Source organism: Ptiloglossa arizonensis, chromosome 14 (assembly GCF_051014685.1).
Source record: "Ptiloglossa arizonensis isolate GNS036 chromosome 14, iyPtiAriz1_principal, whole genome shotgun sequence".
Taxonomy (NCBI): Eukaryota; Metazoa; Arthropoda; class Insecta; order Hymenoptera; family Colletidae; genus Ptiloglossa; species Ptiloglossa arizonensis.
In genome coordinates this window covers 5,098,567-5,122,334 of record NC_135061.1, presented here as the reverse complement: position 1 = coordinate 5,122,334, position 23,768 = coordinate 5,098,567, and the positions used below count along the sequence as shown (strand labels likewise).

The window sequence follows — 23,768 nt, the reverse complement described above, 5'->3', positions numbered from 1 at the left end:
TTCTCTCTGTCGTTCTTCGTTCAACAGAATACAATACACATTACTTAATCAGAGATGAAAGAAAAACGATGCTTTAAAATGTTTATAAAATTCAATGGTATTCAAAGTTTCCAAGTGGTTTTAGTAGCGCAGGATAACGATATTCCTTTTGATTTCGTAGCGTTTGGAAAAAGAGCAAAAAGCGCGCGTTGCTGTTTTAAATAATTTCAATTCGTAGCGAGTCTTTGCAAAGTGAAAGGAAAGGCAATACCGACTGTAACCTTGGATGCGATATCTTACGTTTATTGAAAGGGAACTTGAACGCTGTTATTATCGGGTATGGTGTTACAGTCATGGCCGCGGTGTGAACGCGTACGGTTCTCATTGCAAAGACTCCGCGAAGCGGCAAAAAAGTTGGCCGAAGGGATACGAGTGTTTGTCGGATTTGATTTTCTCGAGTCGAATTGTTGTTTGCGAGATGTGCAATAACGGCGCGTATGTGTCTTATCCTATAGTTTGTACAAAATTGTATACGTTTAGATTGAAAATACTAAACAGAAAAGAAATAACACGTTCAATCCGAAGCGTTTGTACGTCGTTGATCGTTACGAGGATTATTTTACGTGGTTCGAGAATATTTTGATCTCGTTGAACTTTAATCGAGAATGAAAGAGAATTTTCGCGCTCGATACGTACGTATCGAGTAATTGGTGTTAAAAACGTACGACGGATGGTAACGAACAAGGAATACCGAACGAGATTGAAATCGACGACGGGAAGCGTATATTTTGTTCGAGTAAAATAAAAAAAAAAAACCATGTTGGCGATGAATTTTACACACATATATGTATATGTACGTATACGGTGTATTCCTTTCCATATTAATCTCGAAAAACCGTTATACACAGCCGTCGACGTCAACGACAGAAGAAGACCTAACCCAGACCTGGCTTCGGACCGATCCTCCTTTTTCCAGAGTCGATTACAATAACGCTTGATCGATCGATCGATCATTAACGAGTCACGATCGAAGGACCGAGTTTCGTATACGGCTAGGACGAAAACCAATTGTCAAGGTATCACGTTTAATTATTGAAAATGTTTATTCGACGGTCGTGACGTGTTCCGTCCAGATTCGAGTCAAAAGTCTAGAAATATCGGAGCACAATTTCTTTTCGAATCGGCACGTCGACGTACACGTCGTATACGCATATCCAAAGTTTCGCGAATGCATTCTTATTTACCAATAAATAAACAACCGCCGAAAGTGTATCATTTCTTAAATTTGTTCGCAGTTTCGACAATTTCTAATCAAATTACATCGTTCGTTGTCAATTGCTTATCACCAGGTTGCGTTCAAGTATCTCTCGTTCCTGCGATCAACGAGACGACTGAAAAAAAAGAAATGGACGGTTGATCGAAGATTGAGAACTGTTCGCTTTCAAAGGCATAAATAATTAATAATGGATGCCTGTAGCTTTGATTCTTTGTAACTTGCATGACTCGGATCTCGACGATTGCTCGTATTAACATATATCCGCTTTTTTCAGGATAAGTATCGTTCGCTGTAACAACACGTTTACGAGAGCGCGTCTACGAATATACATTGGTACGCGTACGAACAAAAATATGCAACTCGATCGTCAATGGTCCGAAAGACAAGAATTTCATTTCGTAATAAATAAGTTTCACGGATACGAGGAGCGTTTAAGAAATCTTGAAACGAACGAATCAACGGGAAACTCGGAGAACGCGTACGAAAACTGAAGAATAATACGGAATCTTGACGATTTCGATGGCTTCGTTCGAAACGATGTCGATCACGGCGCGAGGGACCGATTCGTACGAGAATATTTTCATATTCAACGAGTCGAGAGAAATAACGATAACTGAAACAACAATGGGACGTTGAGTTTTATCGTAACGTTACGTCATACATACAGGGAAAAGCGATAGCGTCGACACGATCGCTTGTCGTTTCCCCTCTCTGCGCGAACTATCATTTCACGTGCATTGGCCAAAGTTGATCAAGATAACGACAAAGTGGTAAAACTGGTACCATTATCGGGAGAACACGCGATCATCGTTGCCAATAGAATATTATTCGTACGAATTCGGCTACCCATCGATTTCTCGTTAAAGCTCGCGATCCTTGACGATCGTAGAGAAGAGGAAACTAAACGAGAAAAAGTAAACACGTGAAATCCATTTCTTTGGTTAACGACTGGTAACTGTACTAAACGGCCACGTGTACTCCTTCTGTCGCAGCCCCTGTTTCGCATTCGTGCGTGCATACATGCGTGCGTGCGTTACGTAGTCCCGAGTTTACGATCGCGGCAAAGGCAGCGATCGTGTCTCTTTACGTGGCGATCGGAACGTTTACGTGCTCGACTTCCGTTACGCGGAGTCGTGCAGTTTTGCAAATACGAGCCGCATTTGACGTAACGCGGATATACGAGAGTCAGCTGCATCGTACGACCCCAATACACGCTTAGCCGTCACGAGGTTGCGGTGTCAGCGATTCGAAATGTCGAGGAAGCGTTAGAGCCCGCGCGCGATTCAGCAGAGTTGCTCCGAACCGACACGACCGAAGATATATACTCGCGCGTAATCGTAAATTTCGAGGGACGAAACGCGTGTACGAAGAGACCATCGAAACGAGTCACCTCCAAAGTGTTACGGTCACCCATCTATGTAGAAATCGGAGACGACGAACGGTAGCGAGCGTTACACGTCTTGCGGAGCAACGGTACACGTATCACGCGTCTACGACGTACGTACGTTTTCGGTTATTTGCTTTTTCTTGCTTTCGTCACTTACCACGACCGGTGGTTTATTTTCGAATGACCGAGTGTCGCGAGCGATCCACGCGTACCACGTCGAAGTAAACGGCGTCGATCGTTTCGGTATCCCAGTGTCGGGATCTTCGCGAGCGCGACAAGGAAGGAGCGACACACGTATATGTACATTCGTGAACGAAATCTCGCGCAGCGTTCGGGTCTCGTGGTCCTTCTGCGACGCGTTTCGTCGAGAACGATGCATCGAATTATGTAACGGAATAAAGTTCCGCGTAACAGACGAGATCCGTTCAAAGAGAGGTAACAATCGATCGATCCTCGTTCGAAAGAGAGCCGGTAGGTGTTTGTACGGATCGAAGCGTTACCATCGCGAATGATGCATTCTTAGCGAAAGTAGGTCAATTAATAGCGAGACTCGTTCGATGGCATCGCTCGTTGGAAACTAATCGTGTACCGTTGTAGTTTGCCAATGAGACGACGTTCCGTCGTCGCCTCACCGGCGCGGTTCTAGCTGGTTTTACTCGCACGGGAGCGTTAATTTAAAGAATTAAAAATAGAAAAACGATTCATCGAGGAAATACAAGGTGACGATGGAACGGGAGGGCGGAAAGGATTTTTTCTCCGTCGGTTCTATGTATTTCCATGGACGTACGTTGAATAATTTCCACGGGCGGATATATTTACACCGTTTACGATCCGGGTTCGGTTCGTCGATTCGGAGGTTCGCGACGCGCGTGGCGAGAACGCGAGAAAGAGGACGGTGAGCGTCGGGAACGCGATAATTCCAAGCAAACTCCGCCGACTAGTCATTGATCGGCCGCGAGACGCCGAGCGCCGCGACGCCCTCTCCTCTTCTTAACCCCAACGTCCCCACCTGCTTGTTCACAATCGTGTCAGACATTTAAGCGTCACGTCGGAAACACGCCTCCCTCTTTCTCTCACTCTCTCCGTTTCCCTCTTTGTTTCTCTCTCCTTCGCTCTTTCTGTTCGTCGTTCATCGACTCGGGCATCTCTCGCGACGTATACGACTCGATCGAGCCGGAGAAACTGGCGCACCGCGGCGAAATTTTCGTTGGACTTTTTCAGTGGGACAAGTGCCGCGACGTGGGGAGCCAGGTTCACGTACGAGTTTTCGCCGCGGAGATAGGAAAGTGACGATCGACGCACGAGAACGAGATCGAGAACGGTACAATTAACGGTGTGTGAACGGTTTCGTGTCAAAATGTGCCGTGATCCGTTGCAACGCGTGAAGAAAAAATCGGACGCTCGAGTTTGACCAGTGGATCTCGGTGGTTTCCTTCGCGGGCACGAGAATCGTAATGTCCAAGTGGCGAAGGTATATCAACGACGTCGCGGTGGCTGGCTTCCTGTTTCTCGTCCGTTGAAACCCTTTGTGCGAACGGGGAGACGGTGAACGACCGTTTCTAGGTCGGACGGAGATCCACGGGAGCTCAATTGACTCGTTTCGAGAGATTCTAGGAACGAGACGATCGAAACCTGGGTACACGACCACCAAACGGAACGAATTTAGGACGGTTCGTCTCGTAGCCATTTTTTTCTTCCCTCTTTTCGTCGCTACTTTTTTCTTCTTCTTCTTCCCCCTCGAATCCCGTCGGGCGTGTCGATCATTTCCCGTCGAATCGAGAAAGAGACTAGACCACCGAATTGGGTCACTGGGATACCAGTCATCGAGCTGAATTTCAAACGGTGAGGTAGGTGCCACGGTTGCGAGCGTGGATCGTCGTCGCGAACCAACGAGAGGATAAACGAGATCCGCGCCGCGTGAAGATGTTCTGTTTTCAAAGTCCGTTCACACGCGCGTCCCGCGTGCTCGTCTCACCGTTGTCTTCCGGTAAACCGAAGACCGCATCCGTGAGCATGATCCTACCGATGAACAAATCGTCGTCGAGCTCCAAGTGCGACAGACGTGGTTCAGAGGCGACCAGCGAAGGCTCCGCCGGTTCCTCCATCAGATACATCGATCAGGAGCCATCGATCTCGGATTGCAGTAGCACCGACACGCTTCCCGACATCAAAGCCGATTACCTGGACCCGGAATCCTTGTCCCCAGGTCCCGATTCTTTGACCACAGCGACCGCTAACGCAGTCGCGATCGTCTCGAACGGAATCGAGGAAACCAACGACCGGAAGAAACTCTTGGAAGACAACGATCCCACCGATCGAAACGATATACGTTCCTCGTCGTCGTCGCGCACCTCACCGAAGAAACGATCCTACAGCAACAGGCATTGCAAGAAGCTTCTCCTGCGTCTACGTTCGAACGAGTCCTCGAACTCACGCAACAAGGAAGCCTCTTGTCTCTCCGTCTCCGCATCACCGTCACCGTCCCCGTCCCCTTCCCTGTCCCCGTCCCCGTCACCGTCACCGTCCCCGTCCCCGTCACCGTCCCCGTCACCGTCACCGGCGAGCAATTCGATCGGAATCGAGTCACCGAGCTCCTCGGCGGAAGGCCACGAGGATTACGAGACGGGTAGCACCACCACTCTGTTCACGAAATCATCGCCGTCGGTTCTGATCGATTCGATCGAGCCGGACGAGAGTCTGAGGAACACGCGGGTGACGGCCGCCTCGGAGAACGATATACCGTCCTTGCAAAATGGCTACAACCAGTCGGAGAAGGAGAACGTTGTTTACAATCAGGAAACGGAAACCGAAACGGAGGAAGGATCCTCGTTACCGTTGAGCCCGGCGGGACCGACCACCGTTGGACTATCCTCCTCCTCCTCGTCCGCGGTACCCTATTACAACTTCCTCTGCGTGAACGGCGGCGTGATGCGCCAGGAGATGACCAGCACCAGCTCGCCCCAATTGTCCACGGGTATCAATCCCGGATCGAGCTCCGATTCGCCATCGGTCGACGCACGCGAACATTCGTTCGTCGGTGAGAAAACATCGCGCACGGATACATTGAAACCAGAAAGCTTGGACACGTCCAAGTTCTGTCTGCCGGCGGCGAGATCTTGCCCCAATTTGGAGAGGCAGAGCGCTGGTTGTTCACCGACCAGCGGCTCGTCCAGTTCCAGCCCGAGTTCCGGACCCGTTGGGCCCAGATTCAAACCGATCGAAGAGGGGGACATCCAGGTCTGTTTCTTGAATCACACGAAGACACTCGTCAGGAAAATACTCTCCAGCAAGTTCCTCAGGAGATGGGAGACGCACCATCTTTATCTCAACGACACATGCATCTCCTCGAAAACGGTGAGTTCGATCACAGTCGAGCCATTCGGTTACACACTTGTGCGGCTACTCGACGCGTCACCGACGCGGACACGTTCAAGGATTGTTTAAAATTGATATTATACTTTCCACGTTCGTCATCGACACTCCTCTCCGTCAGTCTACGTGTACGTGCTGTAATGTTTGTCATCTTTCGGCAAGTTCCGTGTATCCTGGATTGTTTCCACGCGAGAAAATTTCTTTGCTCGATGTTACGCGAGAATGCAAGCAAGAAGTCCCTTTGGGACGTTTTATTCGATTTCTTTTTTATTTTTTATTTTTATTTCAACAACGATCGTATCAATTTCACCGCTATTCGTTACCAAAGTTATCGCGATCCGGTGAACGGCGGTTCGATCGAGTTAGCGATAATTTAGGTGTATCGATGGATCTCTTCGACACGTTTCTAACTGAAAATCGCGCCAAGTTTAATACGTTCCAGATGGTACTTTCGATTCAGGATCGACGCGAACAGTTCTCGAATGAAAATTCCTACTTTTACGTACAGTTTCCCGATTGGAACGTTACGACTACCGGTAAAATTAATTGATTTCTTTAACGCGACGAAGGAACAAGTATCGACCAGTTAAATCGATGACACGCGACATTACAGACTCGAATGTTCGAGCCGAGCACCAACCGTGGAAATATTACCGAATAAAGCTTTCGAAACGGGAGCGAGTTTCGGTACGGTTGGAAGCTCGTACTTTCGTACTCCGGTCGATAGAACGAAATCTACGTACGCTCCGATTTCGATAACGGTGTTATTCCATTCGAGAGGAATTTTCTCGCGACACGATATAGAACCTATAGCCAAGATCGGTTGCAATCGATTGCTAAAGATGCTCCGATCGTCGAAACGTCGCGCAGGTTGTTCGAAATCGTTTCGCGATAATATTTCACGCTCAAGTCGCCTCCAATGCTACTTGAGTTAACGTTGGCTCTCGCGAGCCAATTGTTAACGAAACTCGGTACGTTCGTTCGTCGAGACATCGATTAATTTCAATCGGTTGACATTACCGCGTACAATATGCAATCAAGCGGTACGAGTCGCTGTACCTGACTGTTATAAAAAATGAATCGAACGGACTTTTGCACGATGCAAATGTAATCTTGAGCGGTCGCAAGACACATTCAGGGTCGGCTTTGACGTAAGTGAAGCACATGCACGGCCGACACGTACACGCACTTCTCTTTTGTCTGTTTTTCGTGTGCACACGCGTGTGTACGTGCGCGCGCGTGCGTCTACGTTGAAGCTGCGCACGTTGCTTTTTCCAAATTTCGTGCCGAATACGTTCCTGTTTTTTTTTTTTTTCTTTTTACGCGAGCTTACGAAATTCGTCCGTTTCGAAAGTTACGCATTGTATTTTAGTATTTAGTATTCCAGTATTTAGCATCGGTTGGTAACGGCGCTGCGTAAAGTCGAGAATTTTCTATCGCTCTTTGTCAGTATGCCTTCGTTATCGCGGTTTATTTTCCTCTCTATTATCGGGCTGCGCCATGCGGCGACGATTATTCGTTCCAGGTCTAATTACCAACGATTTCTGATAACACTCGAATACGTTTTCGCGTAGAAACACCAACGTGGATCCGAAATTCTCGTCGTCGATACTTGGATTTCATATAATTTCGAGATGTTCAGCAAAATTTCAAATTCGAACATTTTCAACCATTAATCCGAACAAAACGCTCCGTTCGATTTCGATGAGAAATTTCTCCGATCGCGTTTACCAAACGATTCGTCGACATCAGCACGGACGAATTATTTCTTTTTTTTTTTAGCCCACGGGATTTCTTCAGCAGCCAATCCCGTACAACAACATGTCGGATATACGAAAGTACGCTGTCGCTAGATGGGATCCTACGTACAAGAATTGCCTCAGCATAGTCCTGCCGGACAGTTCTCTTCTACTCCAAGCCAATAATGCTTACACGAGGGACCAATGGTATCATTCGATACTATGGAAGGTAAATTGTTTCGAAGCTCACCGACCTGGTCGTTACGCTTCGATCCGATGCAATCTGTGAAACGTTTCGTAAGTCTCGATCTTTTCTGATTTCACGACATTCAGAGGAGCATTTTCAAATACCAGCACCTGGTATCGTTCAATACGAAACAAGAAGTGATCATCAAGGAGCTGAAATCAATGGTGGACTTTGCCTTGTGGACGTCCCTTCAAGACGAGAGAGTCACCGCAGCACCTTTGGAAGCCGTGGCGAAGCTTCTCGAGGATTCAGCCGTGGAGGAACCGGATCAAAATTCGGACAAGTTGACCGATGAGGTACTCCGTTATCGAAACGAACGAAAACAGTGGGCAGAGGCTGTTCTCTCCGTGGTGTCTCCTCTTCTCGACAAAGTTGCTCTCCCTGCCTGTCTCGCGAGGGTTCTCGCCAAGCTCGCTCAACAACATCCGCGATCGTCCTTGGTCTCAGCCGCTAGTCCGGCAATCACGAGATGTTTGAAGCACACCGTTGACTTTGGCAAGTCACCGGACATGAGGAAACTTTTACAAGTATTCGTAGCTGCTCTATACGCGAGCGAAAACGGCGAACAAGCGATCAGAGATTACATCGCGTCCGTTCACGGACCTGGAAGCGATTGTCCTCATCCGAGAGTACTCCCGAATCTAGTCTCGGTTTGCGTCGCTGCAATTTTTCATAGGTAAGTTACCAACCGATCGAACTTACCTAAGTTACCTAACGACGCATTTTGATCGCGTTTCGTTGAAAATGTTAAGTCGTACCGTAAGTGATATCGTCCCGTAAGTAATGTCGTCCTTTGTACTTTAAGTAAACACTTGATATCGCATCTCGACGATGTGTTTACAGAAACTTTTTTCTATCTAGCTTAAAGAGTGCTCTCTGGACTATCGGTTACGTTCGATGTAGTTCGATCGACATTTTTCGCTTGGAAAACAATTTTTAAACGACCGTGTGCAAACTTTGCTGCATTGTATGCTATACGAATTTGGAAAAGGTACTACAACTAGAGACACGGTTGACAACACTTGCGAAGTGTACGGTGAACTTTTACATCACCTGATATTAGGTCATCCCATAAGTAATGTCTCTTATCATACTTTAAGTAAACACTTCACATCGCTTCTCAGTGGTGTGTTTACAGAAACTTTTTTCCATGTAGCTTAAAGAGTGCTCTCTGGACTATCGGTTGCGTTCGATGTAGTCGATCGACATTTTTCGCTTGGAAAACAATTTTTAAACGACCGTGTGCAAACTTCGCAGTATTATATGTTATACGAATTGAAAAAAGGTAGTACAACTACGGACACCTAACAACTACGGATGACCTAATTCATGCGTTTCGAATACGCATCCGCTCACTCATAAAGGACACTTTGGTGCAAGTGACTCGAAAATACCAAAGGTTCTAAAATCTTTTGCACGTGTAACGCGAGTCCTCGATAACACAAAACGCGACTTCGAGAAAAATATTGAAACGTGGACCAAAGTAAGATGCGCCAGAAGGAGTAGAGATTCTCCACCGAAAGCAACGGTGAGATTCGAGATTCGAGCTTGCAAAGCGAAAACAATTCAAACGGAACAATGCACCAGGGCTCGTCTCAGCCCAGATTTCGATCCGTTTAATTACGAATTGTTCTCCGGATTCCATACAAAAATCGATCGACACTCCCTTGAAGAAACTAACTTCCGAATTAACATTGTTGGTAAAAAATGTAGTGATCCAGTATACTCGTAAGAAAAGTCACGACACTATTAGGTTGTGTTCCAGAGTGTTTAATTCATCGTGAAAAGAAGTTTCAATAGTGGGATATAATACGTATATATACCATTAGGAAATATATTATACCGAAAGCGGTATATTTGCATCTTTCTTCGGTTGTTTATTCTAGATTTTATATATAAACGAAAATATTGATTACGGTATCTCGTGGTTAACCGCGACTGAATCGAGTTCGCTCCCTTTCAATTACACGGGGAAGGTAGCCAATTTATTTACATCAGAAATCAACCTTTTTTACTCGACTCGAGCAACCACGAGTACGTCTTAGATTACCTACGTCCGGCAGCTTGTAACCGAGAGTACGCGATAAGATGAGTCATCCATTAATGAAAGTTTCAATTTGTATATTTTTCTCCTTACCGTTATCAGAGTATTAGCAATGGATCGGTGAAACTTATCGCTACTCGGACTATTTTTAATTCCACTTGTATAGACGAAAGTTTCTTAAAACGATTCGAACAACGTGAGACAATAGCACGAGCATAATAAGTAAAGAGTTCAATACCATTTACTGAGATAAAAATGTAGGAATAAATAGTTTTGCGTAACCGTTCGTTGAAAAAAATAAGAATAATAGTATTTTACGAATAGTATGTAAAATGTTAAGGTGTTTCTGCAATTAATTTTTTCTTTACTTTGTTTTTACTCGTTACTTTTTTTTTTTACAACTTGGGGTTCACGGGCTATTGGCCCTTTCTGTTATTTCCTTGTTACGGTCTTTGTTGTAAACGTGTCGGCAGTCAACAATTTAATCGAATGTTTCTTTTCAGAAGTAGCAACAGTCGTCGGTTATAAATAGTCATAAACCAATTTACATCGTGATTTTTGCGCTCTTTCAAATTTTCAAGATTAAGTTATCATTTTGAAGAAATAACGTGTGAAAATGTTCAAATTCTATGACCCAACAATTTTTACGATAATACGTATTGAAATGAATCGACAAATCGTTAAACGATTCAAAGAATTTATTGCGGTAAAACGTTCCCGGCTTTGTATTTTGAGTCATTTGCGATACAGTACTATCAGTTAGAAACTTAAAGTAAAATATACGGTAAATAAACCATTTGAAACAGGAAATTACTCGTTGGAAAATTACCAAAGATCAAGTAAAGAACTTGCAATAGATGTTCGTTCGAGAAGAGATTATTGGTAACCATTTAAAAGCAAAAGAAATAAAAGTGATGTATACAAAAGTCAAGATGATAAATGAGCAAAATGAAAACAATCATTTTCAAACACTCCTTGTATATTTCGTTTTAAATTCCCATCAAATAATATTCCACGTAACGTTTCATAATAGTTTTTTTACTCAATATGGAAAAATCGAGATCACTAACTTCAACGTAGGGTCGGTTCAAGAATTTGTTCTTGGAATTGGTCTATTAGTTGGAAATTGACAAAATTTTTTATACATGTACATACGTATGTACGTCTGTGAGAGTGAAAATGAGTCTGAATGAGACCAAGGCTCGGATCGTTTTCAATTATTATTTACTCGAATCGTTTCTGAGAAACTTTCAACTACGTATAATTAGAATTGTACTTGGAACGCGGTTACTTTCGGTTTCGTTTCATTGGAAATCTATAGTCGATTCGCTGGCGAAACTCTCGTGAAAATACAGCGAAAAGTAGAAAAGTTTCCAGTTTGCATTGGTAACCGCTTCGTCGAGGTACGGTTTTGAAGTTCGACTGGCCGGTTGTTAAATTCACAGCTGTCCGCCATCCAAACCGAAGAAACATAAACACCGATTGTGCTCGCATAAATTGTTCGAGCCGGCTAACTATTCATTCGTTCATTTTAATAACGCAAGCATTAATTTTTATCGCGATAAATATTGAAATTTGGGAAAATTGGGCAGAAGGATAACTTGGAAGACGCGACAAGCTGTACATTGCAAATTGATTCTTTCTTCACGTCGTACGAAAGTATGATTAATATTAAAATAATATCAAATATTAATTCTTAACAATTACAGTGTTCGAAATTGAAGTCACATATACAAATGGAATTTTTGCGTAATATTTTACTAACTCTATTTTGCGCGAGTTTCTTCTCTAAATTGATATTTGTGACACTGATATTCGAAGAAACGTATCGGTACTGCAGATATAATTCTCATTCGAATAACTCGTCTACTTATTTCACATGGATAGAAAAGAATGCAACTTGCTCGGTTTCAAGAGTTCAGTGTCGGTGGTTTCTTTTTTCGTGGAAGTGCAGAGGAGATCCGAAGGTCGACTCTATTTTTTAAATTGGACGATGCGTTTTTTATTTACCTTTTAATAGAGCACGTTAAGACGCATAACATACGGTTAACGAATATCCAAGGTCGTTGAAGATTAATTGCGATGGAAAATAATTTACTTGGTGGAACGAATCGAACACTTTTGCGTCCTCAATGGTTGTTGGTTGGTACGTATATCCCTCTCGTGTGTAATTGCTCTAGGGATCGTAGAAAGTAAACAAACGTTCAATCAGTACGTACGCTTTATATTTATCCGTATCCACGAATCCTATTATTAGTTTGCCGTGTGCTACCGACCGAAGAGTTGTCTCGTGGTATTCCAACTTACAAAATGTATTATACGAAAGCGGAGAAAGTCGATACGGTTCTCATTCATGGTGAATATTTCGTAAATTACGAATAAATTATTATCTTCTGAAGAGATTTCCCGACCTGACGATACGGATAACGTACGTACGATATTGTTCGTGTATCGTATCGTTTTAGTCGGAGCGCACATCGATATCCAAAGTCAACATTTTAAACACTTGTATTGCCAGTGTGTACGTAAATAAGTAACTATCCGTCGAAATGTTTGATCGGTTACTTGAAGTGAATTATTGCTCGTCGTAGTTGACCTTCGATGACCTTGTACGTAGACGACGCATTGTACTCGTCTTGAAACGTTCCATTAGATCGTAAATAAAAAAAACGTATCGTTCCATTTGAAAAAAGAAACTAAGAATGACCTTCGCGTCACCTCTGCAGTTTCACCTACTAGAGAACCTACTCAACGATAATTCGTATCGGTTGTTCTCTGTAGGAGAAGAAATATTTTTCGTTAGAATCTTGTATCTATTTTTGTATAAAATACGCGTTTCCGTATTTCAAAAGTTGTTTATAAAGTATACTATTTCCCAGCCGCTGTGGCCGATGTAAACAATGGAATTGTACTGAACGAAAGAACCGATTATGTATTTAGTAAATTGATAAGATATTACAGTATTATGTATCACCTACGAAATGGTTAACGATGATAATTACAGATTCGAGGTAGCTCGGTGTTCTGTACCAGGAAACGATGGATCGGTATTGCCACCATTGGATTGTTACTTGTTAGTTCTGAATGTCGCGTGAGTATTGTTATTTCGTTTCAAGATCACCTTGAAAAACCTTGAAATGCAATGTTCAACGTTCGAAATACCTGTACCATCGATCTTTGTTCCAGATCGGAATATACCGATTGGCTACCGGGCTTCGGTGCTCTATTGCAACCGGTACCGTTTCCGGAGGACGCTTTGGCCACGAAAGAGGTCCAGCAGTCGATATTAATGTGCGTGATAAAGCGTTTAGCAAAAGATTCAAGGTGCATCGTTCATCGCGTTCTGCTTCCAGTCAGGGAACTACGACCTGGTTGGATCCACATCGCTGTGCCATCAAGTCCAGCTTGTCCTGACCAGGGAGAATTGTTTGGCGAAATGGTACGCGTTCTTCTATCTTTTCCGCGGTATTAATCGGTGATTAATCGGTAATTGATCGGTAATTAATCGGTAATTAATCGGTAATTAATCAGTGGTCGTTCATCAGTTAATTCCAGGACCTAGACACATGCCGAAGTTTGAGACTTTTGGTACTCTTTTAGAGTGAATTTGATTCTCCTCTTTAAATCTTGGTCGGTTCATTTTCGATCGACAATGATGCTTTCAAGTTTTTAATCGTCTTTAACTGAGAAAATCATCTTCGCTCACATCGTTACGTATTACGGAACTTGTAGTTGCAAGAAAGGCTATATACATAGTTGGAAAAGAAACATCAGAAATGAATCGATATTACGTTCACTTGTTGTTTTTACACGCTCTGCACACTTTTAGTTATACGGTTGTCATTAACTTTTACGTTTTCCTCTTGGTCTCTTTCAAGGAGACTCGAGTCCACTATTCCGTAACCTGTAATCAGTTTTTGTGTTATCGTCAGTTAATATTCTGTTTTCGCAATTATCGAATACGATGCGACCAATGGTTACCGATAACGTGTCGGTTCTTATCGAATTCTCGCCGCGACAGCGTTAATAATAATTGAAACACAACTAGCTGTTATCATTTACCGTTGTTGATACCGAAACTTTTTCTATTTTTTTCCATTCAGTTAACAACATTGTTGGCGTGTTGTTGCCGGCGGAAAAGGTTTATCAGCACGCTAATGAAACAGGCACGAGACGATTGTGTACTTCTGGCTGTGAGAGGTTGCGACGCTGCACAAGAGGTCCTCTGCCTGATGTTGGAATGGCATCTGCTGCCAAACGAGGGTGCCAGACTAGAGATCGTCAACGCGCTCGAGTCGACAACATCGGGCAAGAATCGTTACGTTGCTCTTTGCCAGAGGCAAAAAAATTTGCAAGAACTGGTGGGTAGTCTGTTGGAACGTACACAATCTACGTTTGCTTGTCTCTCGAATCGCGCGACAATTTGAAATTTAATGGAAGAAAAGAATTGCCTTTGGAGCAGATTTTAAACTATTCGTCGACTTGGTAATTTCCTTTGGCGATTTCATTTTTCTAAACACCCCAGAGTAACCGATGGGAATTTTATCATCGATGCAAATTCGATACCGATGGTCGTTCAGTTGCTCCCTGTAAACGATAATTTCATTTGGGTTTTTTTTTCGGTTAAGAGGTTTCTCGAGATTTCGAACGACTTCTAAAGATTTCTAAAGATTTCTATAACCTCGAATCGCTTCAGTGTATACTCTTTTCGTTTGAAACAGCAACAGAAAGGTGGACCGAAAAAGTTGACGCTGCCAGTTCGCGCGACCGACGCCGATGTAGCACTTCTCTTGGGCGGAGGTGCTCTTGGTAACCTCGAATGCCTTAGTTTGGCCTTCACGTCCGTAACTTCAGCTTGCGCGGAGCAACTAATCAAATTACCAGCTCTGAGATACCTCAACCTGTGGGCTACGCAGTTCGGCGATGCGGGTCTGCAAATGATCAGCGAACATTTGCAGAAATTGCAGGTTTTAAATCTTTGCGAGACTCCCGTTTCCGATAAAGGAATCTCTACCTTGACCTGTGAGTATTTTGTCGTTATCGTGGGTCTTTGTACACGTTCCAAAGAAATTCACCCGATCGTTGATGTTCTCGTTCACAGCATTGACGAATTTGAGAAAATTGAACCTGAACAGCACGAAACTGTCCGTTCAAACGTTCGAGTCTCTGAAGAAATGTCTGCCAGCACTGCAAGAGTTCGACGTGAGGTACACGGAGGCTTGGTGACCAGAACTTTTACCCCGCGTTAAGCCAAGTAATTCCAATAGTAATGCTAGCATCAAAGAAAAAAGACAACATCAAAGTGATTAGATAATCGAAGAGAATATTTCATCGTGATGAGCAAAAGATTTTTTAATCGTCGTGTATACGTGCTATCTGATCGGTAATGAAAGTTATTTAGACATAAATAATAGACGTGTATTCGTGGGACCGGAAATGTATCTTCTAAAAACAATTCGAACGCGGAGGAACAGTAAAGTAAAAAGTTTCGATAAGTTGATGGGAGAATGAGTTCAGGTACGAAGTCAATTCTCCTTGATTCATGGATGTTACGATCGATGTTAGAAACGAGTAAGAAGAACGTGACTAGGACCACAATAAAAGCCTGAAAGAGCAAGGTTTACCGAAGAGAGCGACCGCGAAACTTCCAAGAAGTGTTGTAAACTGCCTAAGAAATGTTATTGTTTGAAGAAGTAAAGCACAAAATATTTGAAGACACGCGTCGAATTTAGAATGGTCGAGAGCAGGAATTCATGGTGTCTGTATAAATAGTCGACCTATACGGAAACGAGTAAGGGTATATCAAGAGATTGTTTTGGTGGCGCAGGAACTTGCTTCGGAACTCGTATCTGAACATAGGTGTTCTATCGAATGCAAGTTCCCAAGTGCCTAACAATTGTCGGCAAACAAAATTGTTATTGGAAACGATATACTATGTATTGAGAATTTCTATAATATACAATTCGATACTTCTCCATTTCATGAAACTCAATGCATACAATATCCTGTAAATTATTCATACAAGGTAGTTTCCTATTACAAGATGAGGTGTTCATTAGTTCTTTATTAAATGCAATTGAAATTGAGCGAAAATTGAAAAAAAAAAGAATATAACTGACCGGTAAATGAATGTTATACGAAGTAATATCAAATTTATTTTGTTTATAACTTATCTCGTATACTAGTAAACAAATCCAAATGAATTTACTATGAACGAGACTTGTCGAAGAAGGTTCTTCGTAGAGGATTCTTGCTCCTTTTCTTTGAATAACGCTCAACTGCCTTAGCAATCGAGCTCTGAGCGACCACTGCCACAACGTGTGTGAACTGGAAAAGGTTGCACTTGTTAGAATCAAGTTTTTCGTTTAAAATTAATTCTTTGCGAATTGCGCGAACCGAGTATTATTCAGGACTTAGAGAAGTTTGTACGATTAATCTTCATCGGTTAAATAATTTTTCTCTCACCTATGACGTACTAAGTATACATTCTCTTCGTCTACAAAAAATTCATACACTTTTAATGACTAAATCTACCGCATATACCTAGTATCTACTTTTCATGAAAAATTTGAACAAAATTACGAAATTAATAGTTGTTAGTTTCATCGGATAGCTATTTTATTTCCATTCAGATGATAATAGTTCAATTATAAGCGTTTATTTGTAAATACGAATATCGCGTAAATGCTACGTTATAAGATTTCTAAGGTTTAAGATGCTCCCTGCACCATGATTGGGCCTCTTTCGGTGGTTAATGCATTTAAAAGCAGTTTAATGTCCTTTATTCTAAGTAACGAATTTTCATTCAAAGAAATTCCTATAACTTTGAAAGAGCTCCACATGTTCCTTAGTGTAAATATTGACGTAAAAGTAAGTTTTGTTCTTGATCACAATCGCTAGATACAAACTCAATAGTTCGTAAGTATTAGGTCATCCCGTAAGTAATATTGTTTTTTCCAACACATGGAATAAACAATTTTCTGTTAACGATTACCAAGTATACCATTTTTTTTTTGTTATCTACTATCCTTTTTCACCTTCCTAGTAGCTTTTCTATTCTTTTATTTTCTCAATAGCTTCCTTTTATAACATTCTTTCGATATCGATTTTTCGAAAAGTTCTTGGATTGTACTTTTGATATTATACTTTATCCTCATATTTTTTTTGTTTCAACCAAATAAGTTTGAAGACTTTAGAAGAGATGATAACGCACGATTAATATTGTAAATGTTCACGATAGTTCGATCAAAGCAGAAATTTGTAATTTATGCAACATTTTCTATGTAATATGTGATATCATCTAAATTTTGGGAAACTTAATTGTTGCGTACATACGGTGTAATGGTTTAAACTAGTTTTCTGCAGATATGGTCTTGATTTAGAGTGTAGTATTCATTTTTTAGTATATTTACTACGCAAAGTGAAAATTAACTACATATGTGTGCAAACATCAGGAATTGGTAGTAATTATTTAAGAAAACAAAAAAGTCTTAATAAAGGTATATCCAGAAATTAATAGTTTCAGAAATATTTAATTTTTTAATTTGTTTGTTAATAGTCCATTTTGCAACGTATAAATACAATTCGGGCTAAATTCATTTACTAGTTGTCGACACATGAAATTTTTGTATGCATGGTTTATTGACTTATAAATTAAAGTACTGAATACTTTTAAAACACTTTTTGAACATGTGTTCATTAAAACGTTTTTGTTTTTTTTAACGATTGCTGCCAACTATCAGAGTTTATACTTACACTTTATTTATAACAGTACAATGTCCACTGTTTGTTCATAATGATAATTTCGTTTGAACACAATTCATTTTTTAACAGAAAAAGAAAAGCTTAGCGTAAACTTGTCTCTTGTTGATGGTTAGTTATTGCATGTTTGGTGTCATTCTCAACATGCTTCCCAACATCAATTAAAATTTTGTAAAATTTTCTACCGATTTATTCTAATTCGTTCTACATACATTCCTTGCCATTGTAGTTGCATTATTCCTTTTGTCAATTCTTTCGGTATAACGTACTAATGTATTTTTTTATTACCTTTATTTAAAACTGTTGAAATAAGCACAATATCTTGTCTGTACTTATCAATTTTTCATATGGTATTTAAAGAAAGTTTCTACTTATACCAAATAGATAGGTGTATATTACGTTTAGTATTACTTTATTGTATAATACTCAAATTGATGGTTATGGGATGACCTAATAGAATTTTGCATTTTAGTGCAGAATATGAAATAACAGGCTAGTAAATTGGAACTCACTATATAGCAATGGAAATGTAGTCAGTAACAAAGTCTTGAGATTGTTGACACAGGTAATAACTTATATAGGATGAAGTAATAACGTTGTCCTGAAATATTTGTGTTACTTAATGGAAATATTCTATGATGGAACAGTTCTTGGTAGTTAACACACAAAAGAAAGCAGTAATGGTAGTTTATTTAAACTGATAAAACGTCATAAATTAATTGTCATTCTTAAATTTATGGAAGGCCTAAGTATCTTCTGTATTATTTCTTATCTGTGTATTATTTATTTTGATATTATTACATGTTTATGTTATTAATGAACGTGCTTTTGCTGAATTCTTTAATCAACCATGTGAAGGTATTTTAAAATTTCCTTTATCTCATAATATTCCTTTTAGCAACATATAATTCCTATAACATTTATTTTTTCGTATCGATCAACGCGTATTATATTATACACTTTCTTATACAATTGTGTACATATAGTTTTTTTTATTAACAGGAAGAGCCTCTTTATTTCGTAATGATATAAATAGCAATTCTTTAGCAAAAAATGTACGACAGTGAAGACATTCAAATGCATACTCTCGAAGCAATGAATCTTTTCAATATTTTCTTTACTATAATAACTTTGTCGATCCAAAAAGTGGAGATAGCAATTTTGATGTGCTTTTTGACTAAATTTAAATTTATATTATAGACGATGATAAGTATAATGAAATTATAGAACGTTAAATAAATTTAATTAATTGTTCTTCTAACACATTTTCAAAATAAAATTTTGGCACCGTTAAATTAAGTTGATTTCACTTCTAACAATTATGGTAGCCATTTAATGCAATAATGCATCTTTTCCTGGATAGACCAGAAGGTTTAAAAATGTGTTTCCGAGTTTGTGATAATTGAAATCATTCTTAATAATTTACTATTGAAGAATGAAAGTACGTGACATTATTTTCAGATTCGTAAGAGATTGTTTTGTCGTGACTATTTGCAACAATTCTCTGCTTACAACACAATTTATATAAGATCATTGGGGAATAAGTAGATCACATTTGTTCTATATAGCTATATATTCAGAAACATTTACTTTCTTATCTGTAGCTTTTTATCTGTAACAGAGTTTTGTGAAAATGCCTATAAAATTCATAAAGTTCATAGAGTTTGTACTCGGGAAAAGTATTACTTTCTCTATCCCATTGTACAATATCAAGTAGACCTATTTGACCATAACAAGTACTGTCATTCTTTATTATTAATGACAGGAAATGATAGAAAAGTGCTTATATCTTTAACCTGGTCAGGCATCGTCGCAGAACTTTGTCACAGATAAAAAGTGTATATAAATTAGAAAAGAAATATTTCGAGAATAAGTTTAATCTCTCAAAGTTTGGTCACTTATTTCTGGAACACTACATATAGCGTTCCCGCGCGTGCACGCACATATTCTATAACACGCGCGTGGATTTATATAAAAAGTAAACTTGAGACGAACCATAGAGTAATTGTGGATATACAGGGTAAAGCACTTAAGATAGCCATCTCGCATAATTGTTGTAGTGTGTGCTATATAAAACAATGTTGTACAAAGAATGTCATTTTCAATTCTTTGAGTGAAACGCACAATCTTTTATGCCTTGATCCGAAGAAAATATGAAATTTCGATTCAGAATATATCACACTTCATTTATTTTAAACATAATTGACAAGATGTTAACGAAAATCGATCTTAATTAATCATACTCTCTAAAGTAGGTGTTTGAAACGGTACTGTACGTCCAATGATCGTATAATTATACTACGCTATTAATGGACAATTAATATTAATTTCATCAGAAAATTTACCAATAAATATTCGATTGGTAACAGGGTACAACATATTTGTACCGAGTATTATGCACGATTGTTTACTCGATTTAACAACAAGGGCTCTTTTACACGACATGTAGAAGCCTGTTGACGCAGGGCACGAAAGCATGCATACTATAACTGACATAATCTCTATTGGCCAGACGAGTCGATCGAAGGGTAGATCTCACTATTCCTCTCTCTCTCGTCTCCTTACTCCTCTCGATTGTTTGTTAAACAAGCAGACAGTGCGAAACGGTGGGCATACTCCCTTTCTCGTTCCTTATCTCAAATATGGATGGAGACTGTTTGACTTTATCGAGCAACCAGTCTCTCAAGGAAACACAACATATCGATAACTGTCGATACAGTGTTAAAGAGCTAGAACACACGGTTATACTTGAATTGTATGTACATAATAACAGTGTGTTAGCACTCGTGATTTGTTACGAACGATCAAATCTGTATGTTGAAGAAGATTCGAAACGTTCAAGACGGTCAAGATTCAAACATTCAGTCTTAAACGTTCGAATGCTTTCGACTCGAATTTAAATCGATTAAAATTGTTAATACCTATTCGAAGTGATTAAAATCTAACGTTACAGATTTGAAGTAGTTCGATCAGTCTTGAGCTGATTACTGCTCGCGTGTTTGGCTTCGCGTGCTCGTGCAAAAGAGTTCAATGCAATTGGATTATTTTCTCTATAATTGATAAAAAAGTAAAGTATATATCGAGAACCATCATCAATGGTCAAAAATATGTATGTATGTATGTATGTATGTATGAACGAATTTTCGGTAATCAACAAGTTACATCGTTGTAACGACATTACACGATTTTTCATTAATTACTTGATTTTGAAAATTCTGATATAAAAGGCAGGGTATTCGATGAAAAAAAAGTTGAAAGTAACCTTGAAATTTTGCCAAGAAAGACAAGACAGTGAAGAAACAATTAGAGCAACGTATATCTTGCTAGAAACCATAAAAATTTTTATATATAATACATTTGTATGATAGGATAGTTCAAATGTTATTTGAAGTGGTCATTTTAAGTGCTGTAATCTGTATAAAAGCAAATTAAATTGGTCAGTTACGAAGGAGGCCATGTTGAATCGAATTTTTAAACTTAAGTTCTTTTGTATTCGATAGAAAGTTTCGGTGAAGTTGGAGGAAAGTGATTCCAGTATAAAGCATTTTTTGTAATTTACTTAATAGTTTTAGGAAGTAATTTTCAAACTCTAAACTTTAAGAAAACGCAAAATAATCTTCCGAAGAGCACCCAAAGTGGATCAATTCAGGTTCAACTTTGGACTATTGACATTCCATACTCAAAAGTATTATTGTCTTCACTCCTTACAATTTTTACGATCTCACTATATTTCTCCTACCAAGTATACGCCGCAGCATCCATTAGTGGTTCTCTGCTGCGAATTTGTTTTAAGACAGTCTAACAAGGAGAAGTCCCCTTGTACAATAATTCCGTTTTTCACGCGATAAAGAGGACTACCGATATACACGAAACTTACGTATCACGCAAACGCAAATAATAAAAGAGACAATTCTGTTATTCGAATCCGTTACGCGAATTGTCACTCGAGATTGGGAATTATTGTACAATGCTGATCCTTCAATGGGGATTCCCACAGTATGTTATTCTGCGGAGAAAATAAGACCATTCGTGCGATCGTATTGGGTCAGACGTTATAGTCAGCCTAAGAAGGCAAACATAATCGACGCTGTCCACATTCTACTTACGCATAGTACCACATATTCCCTTGATCCAAGACTGTTCTTCCTTTTCCCCTGCAATACAAAGTATTCGAAATATTTAGTGACTTCATGGTTGTCAAACAACGTTGTCACCGACTTTATTCAACTTTCGTTAATAATATTTATTATTATGATTATCAGTGTTATTATTACTACTCCTTACTGGATCGTTCTACGCGAACTTGAACACTTTTCGGAGCAATGCGTCAGACTTGATATGTATCTCGAAGGATTTTTAAGAATTTAAAAAATTGTCGATTTTAAAGCTGTTTAAAATATAGTGGATACTCGCAACGAAGATATAGTTATACCGATCGAAACGATTGCAATTTATAAAAAAAAATTTTGTTACATAAATTGTGCGATCACTTAACGTTTTAATGCGGTTAATAGATAATGAGTACTTACTCTTTGACAATGACACTTATTTTCCAAAATATTCAAGTTGCTATCGTTTAATGATACGGTGAGTACTTTTCGATTGGAACAGGATATGATGTGATAGGATTAGATTAATGGATAAATATTTTACCATATCGATGGTTGTCTAATTAAATAAATACCTGATTATGCGATCAATAATTTTGACAATTTTTTATTTTTCCACGTAAAGAGCACAAGTGGTACTACATTCTCATTTTTTCTTTCGAATTTTTCTATTTAGTTCTGTTTTCACAAAATCACGTTTGTTTGCAACAATTGCAAAGAAATAGCAAGAAGAAGCTTCTTCTAAGCCGAAATAATTTTTATTCGGTACATACTCATACGTTTTCAGAAGCTGTCAGCATTCAGAAGTTAATTCTCATCCTAAATGTCAAATAACCGTAAAATCGACAATCTTTAAAATAAAAATCCTTCGAGATACTTTTAAATATCGCTCGAGACTGTAACGTATCAAAGTTTCAGTAAACTTCGAGATATTACCCCAAAGAGTGTTCAATTTCGTGTGAAATGACTACTATTTGATGTATTTTATCTATCTATCTATTTATATATGTAATATATAATAATAATAATGTTTGATTTAGGTCGCTATTATTTGAATAAAAGAATGATATTAACGAATAAAACAAAGTAGCAACGTTAAAAAGTAATTTTATACATTAAACGATGTATAATAAATCGTATCTAGTATTTTATTCCGATAATTATTTATGTAAAAATTTTACGTTTACACGGTCGTTTCGCGTTGCGATTAAGTTCGTTATGTATTAAGGTATAGCAATGAATTCACTTAAGTCGTTACTTACTAAGCCTTTACTTAAGATTTATATCACGATACTATCACAATAATATCACAATAATATCACAATAATGTTTATAAAAATAAAAAATTCGTTGCGATACGCTCGATCCCGTCACTACTTTTATTAAATGCTACTAAACGTTGAGCATTCCAAGTGTCGACCAAGGTAGAAATAGATGTTCTCAAGAGGATAACAAGTGGGAGGTCTTTTTAATTATTTCATTGCTCGATTTTACATAACTTTTCTTTCTACGGAAAAAATCTTCCAAAGACCCTTCCGACCTTCCTCAAGAGTTGCGTGGGATTCCCCGCACCCTGAAATAAACCGGTTGCAGAGTTTACTCATTAAAGTTGGCGCGATTCGATGGTTTCATTCCCAACACCACAATCGGAACAACCACAGGCATCTTATCGAGTTTATCGAACTGTAGCTGCAACGTTTCTCGATAACTGAGAACGAAGTCGAGAGAACACGTTATCTGTTATTTTTTATTTTCGATCAATTACACAGCTATCGTTACGACTAATTTTTATGTTTTCGTTTTAAACATTCACCGGTTATATCGAGCTTGTTGTATAACACTTTCCGAAATTAT

The 23,768-nt window shown here is 39.6% G+C and overlaps 1 protein-coding gene across 4 annotated transcripts; it reads left to right on the top strand.

Annotated features, from left to right (window-relative positions):
* The first annotated feature begins 98 nt into the window (after positions 1-98).
* LOC143154325 (C-Maf-inducing protein) lies at positions 99-23,279 on the top strand. 4 transcript variants are annotated; one of them, XM_076326340.1, is made up of 11 exons: positions 99-1,055; positions 1,275-1,426; positions 1,530-1,588; positions 3,864-5,996; positions 7,797-7,982; positions 8,087-8,676; positions 13,049-13,135; positions 13,231-13,483; positions 14,148-14,405; positions 14,766-15,066; positions 15,146-23,279. In XM_076326340.1, exons 4-11 carry the CDS (start codon positions 4,566-4,568, stop codon positions 15,268-15,270), a joined length of 3,231 nt encoding a protein of 1,076 aa, XP_076182455.1. In that variant the 5' UTR covers positions 99-1,055; positions 1,275-1,426; positions 1,530-1,588; positions 3,864-4,565; the 3' UTR covers positions 15,271-23,279. The 4 variants fall into 4 exon arrangements, with proteins under 4 accessions (XP_076182455.1, XP_076182454.1, XP_076182456.1 ...); XM_076326339.1 differs by having other exon boundaries at positions 99-474; positions 888-1,055; positions 1,275-5,996; XM_076326341.1 differs by lacking the exons at positions 1,275-1,426; positions 1,530-1,588.
* The last annotated feature ends 489 nt before the right edge of the window (positions 23,280-23,768 follow it).

What these genes read in the sequence shown, in the direction of transcription:
- LOC143154325 (XM_076326339.1), top strand. Translation starts at nt 4,566, where the DNA reads ATGTTCTGTTTTCAAAGTCCGTTCACACGCGCGTCCCGCGTGCTCGTC. An exon ending in TTGTTAGTTCTGAATGTCGC is followed by an intron (nt 13,136 to 13,230) that starts GTGAGTATTGTT and finishes TCTTTGTTCCAG; the next exon opens with ATCGGAATATACCGATTGGC. An exon ending in AAAAAAATTTGCAAGAACTG is followed by an intron (nt 14,406 to 14,765) that starts GTGGGTAGTCTG and finishes CGTTTGAAACAG; the next exon opens with CAACAGAAAGGTGGACCGAA.